Source organism: Calliphora vicina, chromosome 5 (assembly GCF_958450345.1).
Source record: "Calliphora vicina chromosome 5, idCalVici1.1, whole genome shotgun sequence".
Taxonomy (NCBI): domain Eukaryota; kingdom Metazoa; phylum Arthropoda; class Insecta; order Diptera; family Calliphoridae; genus Calliphora; species Calliphora vicina.
Window position 1 is genome coordinate 108,369,452 of NC_088784.1, and position 8,102 is coordinate 108,377,553.

General features: G+C 28.4%; 1 protein-coding gene across 2 annotated transcripts; it reads right to left on the bottom strand.

Moving 5' to 3' along the window:
* Positions 1 to 492: 492 nt before the first annotated feature.
* On the bottom strand, positions 493 to 5,031 carry tej (tejas). 2 transcript variants are annotated; one of them, XM_065514433.1, is made up of 9 exons: positions 4,747 to 5,027; positions 3,781 to 4,683; positions 3,591 to 3,713; positions 3,373 to 3,449; positions 3,065 to 3,206; positions 2,778 to 2,996; positions 1,203 to 1,328; positions 1,087 to 1,130; positions 493 to 965 (listed from the first exon to the last, which is right to left on the bottom strand). In XM_065514433.1, the coding sequence occupies exons 1-9, from the start codon at positions 4,933 to 4,935 to the stop codon at positions 725 to 727; spliced, it is 2,064 nt and encodes a 687-aa protein (XP_065370505.1). In that variant the 5' UTR covers positions 4,936 to 5,027; the 3' UTR covers positions 493 to 724. The 2 variants fall into 2 exon arrangements, with proteins under 2 accessions (XP_065370505.1, XP_065370506.1); XM_065514434.1 differs by having other exon boundaries at positions 832 to 965; positions 1,055 to 1,130; positions 4,747 to 5,031.
* Positions 5,032 to 8,102: the final 3,071 nt, after the last annotated feature.

An 8,102-nucleotide genomic window follows, 5' to 3' on the forward strand; every position in this document is an offset into this window, starting at 1 on the left:
TACTCACTTATATTCTGTACCGACCATTGTAAACAAATTTTAAGATTATTAGTTAAACGATTATTAATATCACTATTAATTATTAATAATATTATATTATTAAAATATGTATTGTTTATTTTTTATTATGATTATGTATAATCATTAATTTAATTAGTTTTTTAGCTAAGCAAAAACTCTTTTTATTACAAATAAAACCAAAAGAAGTAATAAAAAATAAAACATACTGCAAGTTGTATTTGTTCGAATTGTAAGCAAAAACAACAAATAACAACAACCAAAAAAAAAAACAAAAACAAAACAAATGTAAAGAATATCTTGTATTTTATTACACGTAAACTAATAAAAAAAACCAGAAGGACAGCGTTTGCCTTATAAAATAAAAAAAATAAAATTTTCAAAGCATTTTTATTTGAAAAATTGTATTTAGAGATCACTTCTTTAAACATAAATCTTTGATCTAAAATCCTTAAAAATTCAAACACACATTCATATTTTTCATACGTCCATTTATAAAGTAAAAAAAAAAACTTACATTTTAGGGAATAAACAAACAAAAAATAAAATATTCTTCTTAAATCTTAAAAAAGAAAATAAAAAAGTTCAACTTAAATTGATCAATGATCATTAATACCTTTTCGTATAGTCACAGTTTATACTAACATTAGAAATAATAGAAATAATTAAAATTAAAAGTCTTTAACATACCCCACACATATTTCGTTTATATAGCTTTCGATGTTGTGGCACACAATTCCAATAAAATATCGGAACGGAAGGGATTTGAAGTCGTTAGGAAATAGGGTAAATTCCGTATACGTTCAGAAGCATTTTCGTGTTTATTTAATATAGTCGACTGATTGTAGATAATACGATCATAAATGGCCTCATAATCGATGCCGCGCTGCTGTAAGTTGATCAATTCAGTAAAACTAGGATATTCTCCCGATTCAATCATTGAAAATCTACAATACAAAATAATAATAAAAACAAAAATAAATTTATATTAAAAAAAATTTTATAGAGTCATTATTATAAATGAAAGGACAATTACTACAATATGGAAAATTGAAAACGAAAGCTCACGTAGGAAAATCTTCACGGGGATGATGTATACGTTTGCCATTATTCTGTAAGGAAAAAATTATTATGTTGTAGTTTTTTTTTATTATTAAATTCTTTTTAGAATTGGCTTAACTCACTTGGCTAATTCTTTGCGGTTTCCATTCATCATTATATAGGGCATATCTATTATCTACAAGTGATTTATTAATTTGTACTACTTCGTCACCATTAGTGTCGCACAAAATCATATGTAAAATGTTTTTCTAAAGGGAGAATAAACAAAACATTCTTGAATTCACTTTCAATTTTGATTAAAACTAAAAATACAATAATAAGGGAAAATTACACTCTGATTTTTTTAAACTTTTACACAACAAACACAAGAAAAAAAGTTGTATTTTTAACAGAGTGTAATTTTTCCTTGGTTTTTAGTGAAAAATATAATTGTTTATATAAAAATTGTTGGTGAATTTTGTGAAAAATCTTTTTAAGCTCTTTTCACAGTCGAGATGATCAACATTGACAACCTATAACACATATGGGCATTTTCTTAGTTCCGAACATGACATTCGTACGGCTTTGACGGCCTATAACACATACACACAAAAAAATCCATAGGTTATATTTCCTAAAAATATGGTATAAATTTAACAAAGCGCAAGGGTAGAATGGCATTTGCAAAGTTTCTTAGTCAATATAACTAAAATTTTAGATAATTTCATACATACTTTTGCACCAAAAATATTTTCAATTGACAATAAAATAAACAAAAAAACTTCGAAGAAGATACCAAACATAAAATTACTAATTCCAATAGTTATATTAACATAGTTTTTAGGTAAAGTGTATAGTTTGAATTACCTATTGGCATAGATAATAAAACTTAGTTTTTAGTTTCCATATAAAAATAAATTAACTATGCAAGCTTAGTTAATATAGCCTCGATTATTTTTTTGTGTGTATGTATATTTTCTCAGTTCCGAACATGACATTCATACGCCTTTGAAATGAAAAAATATATAAAAAAATTTGAATAGCATAAAAATAAGCTTTGTGCAAAATATAGGTTTGTCGATTAGTTGTTTCCAATATATTTGCAATAAACATATCCCGAACGTGACAAAAATCTAAACAAAATCTAGAAAAATCAAAAATCTGCGAAAAGGAACATAATTTATTAAAGATGTTTTATACCCTTCACCATAAGTGAGTGTCATTAATAAATTAAAATAAAAAAAAATTTTGAAAAAAAAAAAAAATTTCATTAAAAATATTTGAAATTTCGTCTAATTTACAAAATAATATAAAATATGAATTAGGCTACCCATATTCTAATTACTAATAATAGTAAGTTAAATAGATGATATTTACAAATAGACCTTGACAATGAAGATTGTTGATAACGCCCTTGGCAGGGTAGAAAATGCATTCCAATTTGCCAATTGTCTAAAAATTTTAGTATTCAGTGATATTCTTTGAATTATTACAAATAAATTATAATAAAAATGAACTTAAGCCTAATTAAAAATTTACTTCCAAATTATATAATTTTAAAAAAAATTAAACAAAATGTTGAAAAATTTTTGTTTTTAAATTTTGATTACCTATAAATATTTTTATTTTTTATTCGATTGTTGAATCGAATTTTTATTGAAAAACATCAAGATTTTAATGAAAACTTGTTTTTTTAATAGACATATTAAAATATTTACCTCTCTATCGATTTCGACAATTTTGGCATATAACATTAGTTCCGCAACTAATGTTAGAAAATATGTTGTGGCATCATGGCTCCAATGTAGTTGACGTGGTTTAATGTGAGACAGGCAACCTCTTAACGCTTGTGCCGGCAATTGAGCAAAGTAAGATGGTAAAAATTTTATATTTACTATTTCCACTTCAGTCACCGTACCATAATCCATAAAGGAAACCTTAATGAATATAAAATTAACTCTTCAGAAAGCCATTATTAAAAATTCATTTATATCTAAGATAGTACTTTGATGTTAGTATTAACAGGGGGTGCCACAATTTCGGCACGATGCCATAAGCCATTGTAACAAGCGGCACATACTTGTCCCGGAGTTAAACACATCATGGGAATGCGCAGGTCTTCGGCATCAAGTGGAGAATAATAACGTCTAAAAATTACAAAAAAAAAAATAGTCAAACTGCGGATGTTCATAAAATGTAAATATAAAAAATTCTGATAAACAGAATTTTACTTGCGCTTCATGCGTCTCATATTTTTAAACGAATTTAAATAAACATATAAATACTAATATTAATTATTAAAAAGTTGCTCACTCAATTTGATACATCAGCAAATCCAGTTCATGGTTATCTTCATGAATATGAAACCAAAATTTAAATGGATTGTGTATCTAAAAAACGAAATTTATAATAAAATTGTTTATAGACATTGAACAATGTAATATAATTATTTTGGCCTTTTTAGGCTTTGTATTACAAATAAATGAAATTAAAAATTAAATTAAAAAAAATTGCATAAATACAATATATACCTCCGATATAAAGATTTTAATGCACGATCCAACTGTAACATCATCGGAAAGTTTAAAAGGAGCTATTTTACAGCCATAGGGAACAGTGTGTTCGGGGAAATCTAAACGGAAAACATTATTTTTCTGCAAAAACACAAACCAAAAAGTATTAAATGTAAATATGTATTCGAAATGGGCATACAATACTTACAGCCGCAAATGAGGGAACAGCTTCATCTGGATCTTCAACCCTGTCAACACTATCATCAAAAAATCTTTTAGTCTGTTTAATTTCAATTGCATTTTCCGTTTTATTAAGTGGAGGCTTGTCCTCTTTTGGCATTTCCTTAATACTATCCCTTGCGCTAGATACCTTAATGGGATTTGTAGGTTTTGTAAGTTTGGGCATATCAAGTAGAGACTCTGCTTCCTCTGACAATTGAATTGTCATTTGTTTGTCAGCTACAGGTAGTTTTATCTCATTACATACATTTTTATTATCAGATTTTGTAGGAGATTCTTTTTTAGTTTCAGCTGCTGGTTGATTGTTGGAATATGTATTGGACGCAAATTGTACAGTTCTTATTTGTTGACGGGGAAGAGGTGGTGGCGGTGCTGTAACGTAGCATTGTTTTTGAAACAAACTACTTACTTGTTTAACATGTTCTTCATATCTTTCATTAAATAGGCCATATTTGTAATATAAACTCTGTTGTGTATTCAGAATTATACCACTTTGTTGTGTATTCAAAAGTATACCACTTGGTTGTGGTAAAGCGTACAAAATTTGATCGGCTAAAGGTCGTGGTGGTACATAATTGGCTTTTTTGACTAATTGTGGTACATCCCTCACTTGAACGGTCTTGGTCATATGATTACGATTAACACTTTGAAAGGGTGATAATTGTTGGCCAACTTTTCTATTCGCTTGGTTATTATTGTTGTTAAATCTATTATTTCGTTGGGACACATTATTTCTTGCAGTTACACTTTTAGATCTTAGTCTTGCACCCTTTGGTTTAGATTTTTTTTGTCTCATAATCATATCATGGATGTGATCAGACTTTTCATTGGCCACAAAACACACCATGGCTGTGGGACCACTTCCAAACACCTTATTTAAGGAATGAACAAATAAACAAAAATAACTAAAATTAATTTACCATAAACAACTTACTCTTAATGTATCCGGAATGGATCGCAAAAATTCTTCTAAATTTGCATAGCCCAGCCGACGAAATGGTATAAATTGTCCCTCTACATCACGATAATCACGATTCAATTTCTCTATAGTTATTTTTTCTGGACTTGAAAGTACCAGAGACTTAAGAATGGCTTTTACTTCATTTAACATAGACTTATCCATTTTATTTCATGTTTTTTGCACCAAATTAATAATACGCGATTATGCACCAAATAATTAAAAATCCGAAATATGTTATTAAATTATTCGTGACCACTAAACAAAGAATAGCATTTTTTTCTTATTGGAAACAACTGACATTTCGCGGTATTTGTTTGTGTAAATTCTTCTTTGGTTGTTCTTCTCACATATGTTCCATTCCAAGGCGAATTTAAACAAGGTGGAGTCAGTCAAACAGCTGATAATTTTTTTTTCGCTTTTTGGTTCTAACAACTGTCAAACCTTGTTTTTATATTTAAATATCTACATATACTAAGCTTATTAACAAAAAATTTATTGTTTACATAAATAATTAAAGCCCTCACTATTCAATTATCTACACTATATTAAGTTTAAATACTTATTTGTTTAATTTTTCATTTTGGTTTTTTGACATTTGTTAAGACCAATCGTTGTTTTTGTAGAACTGACACCACCTTGTATGAATTCGCCTTGGTTCCATTCCATGACATACCACCACACAAGTAAATGTACAGTTCATTTCGAAAAACTGTTGTTGAATTATTACACTAAAAGAAAAATATGTATGTATATGTTTACCTACTCCCCGTCTTGACAAGACAGCGAATAATATCTGATCCGCACATGAATTTGTCTAGTGAGGACAACCCTTAGGGCACTGCTACGTTCAATATATATTTTGATAGCGTATGCTACACGTTCAATAAATATAGCGATACTGGATCGCGGACAATATATATTAAACGTGTAGCAGTTCCCTTATGTTCTTGTTCGAACAACGTTGACAAAACAAAAGTTCAAGGCGAATTTATATACCAGGTGGTGTCGATTCTTCAACAAGTACAACATTTACAAAAAACGCTTGCAATTTGTTTTTGTTTATGTGGTTTAAGCTGTCAAAATTTGCTGTTGTTTTTGTTACTTTACGTTTGTTGTAGCATTCGCTGCAACAAACACAAGATAGTTGACAGCTCAAACATCTACCCCCAAATGCATAAACAGTTTATAAATTTATTAAAGGTTTATAAAACAAAATTTCCATACAAAATCAGTTTTATAAACCTTTAATAAATTTATAAACTGTTTATGCATATTATTGGCTAAACAACATTAATCAGATGTGCTATCAACACCACCTGGTATATAAAAATACGCCTTGCAAATGTTCTGCATTGTTTACACATACAAGTAACAGTTCGAAAAACTCTCAATCTATTCACATTTCGCACTAACAATTACGTGGGAACAAATCAAGATCCGCGTAACAGTTTATATTTTCATTAATTTTTTTTCTGTTAATATTCACATTTTCTGTGTTGCCGGCCTTCGGCCGGGTGAAGGGACTTTTAACTCTGGGGTGTATCGAACACCGGCTTCGCTAAAATCACTTTTTCTGTATATCAAAATTTTCTGAAGTACTATCATATAGAATCAAAAAGGAATTTTTGGTTCACAATATTAATAAACTGTACCATATTATATATCATATTAAAGGTATTGTGAAGCACTATTCAATGATACCCATAACGATCAGTTTGTTTTCCAAATATATGAGAAATGTACTATTATATGTATTGACTTTAAATTCGTATAACTCTTAAACTAAGAGAGAGCAGGGAAAAATATTAACGTTTTTGTGCTTCTAATTATGAGAGCTATCAACACCAAAGAAATTATAAAAATGCAAGCTGTTTCGCTGATCTTGATTTATACCATTACGTGTTTTTTTTCGACATTTTTAAAAAGTTGACGATTGGACCTTTCGACTTTTGGTAATTTATAAAATGTCGACTTTTTAGTAAATTCTGTTTAGAAATAAAAATGTGAAATGTGTCAAGGCGATAATGTATTATATTATCACTTTTCTAGTATATACGATATGTCAAAAACTTTTAGTTTTTATAGAAAAATTTGGAATAGTGTGTAGAAAATAGACTTTACCCGACCAAAAAGTCTATTTTGACTTTTTCAGCAAAAACAATCGAACCTAGTGCATTGCACTGCATCGAATTTATAGAAGGTAAACTCAAAGTACATCTCAAGGCGAAAGATAAATTTCCCTAGAAGCTTAGGTTTATTGCAAATGTTTAAAAAACAGTATTTAAATGAGGAATTTTTTTAAGATATCGAAAAAAGTACCATTATTTACCCAATTTTACAACTTTCAATCGATTTCCGGCACGTGTTCTAGTTATCCGATTGCACTTAAATTTTGCAGAAGTTAGTTTTAGCTGCTAATGGACAAAATAAGACCCATCCAAAGCAAATCTATATTTAAAGGGCATTTCTAATGTACATAAATAAAATAAAAAGAACGGTAATAGTTATTAAGATCAACCACAATTGAAATTGTCTATAAAAAACAACAAATATTAATAAAGACAATTCAAGCAAGTCAGTACTTAAATTTGAAATAAAATTGTTTTCCTTAACCCGACCTTACCCCCTGTCTATACCTGATAAATTTTTATCATGATAAACGTCAAAATGTTTATCAAGATAAAAAATATCAGGTATAGTCTACATTTATTAGTATTATTGCTTCGTTATGACAAAATGTCTTGACAACAAACGTCATTAATTGTTGTGATAAATATTTGTCAAGTATAGACAGGGAGTTACCACTGACACCAACAAACATAAAAATTACGCAGAGGACTTGCGCAACTAATTCTGAAATGGGTCTAACTGTAGTCTTGAGTGATTTAATCACAATTTGTGAATGTTTATCCTTAATAGTTTTTAATGAAAATCAAAACATTTTTTAAAATAATTAAATTATAATTTAAAAAAAACTCGATTCTGGTTTACAAACACCATTTTTACAATTTTCATAGATTTGTTTTGACAACTGTATTGTCTACAAATCAAACACTGTTATATTTCTCCAATGTATCACTAAACCTCTTTTTATATTTTAGATGGATTTGTGTAATTTAATTTGTTTTAAAAACAATTGATGCTTATCACATCGATGTATTTTACTAGCACCCTAAAAAATACAATATGTATTGGATTTCTTAATTTCGTTTGTGTTAATAATATATACATAATAATAAATAATTGTAATTTAAAAACTCTTCCCAAAACACAACTCTGCTTCAGCTATTATAATTTGTTCCATTATAAATACAACCCTGTTGAAACAG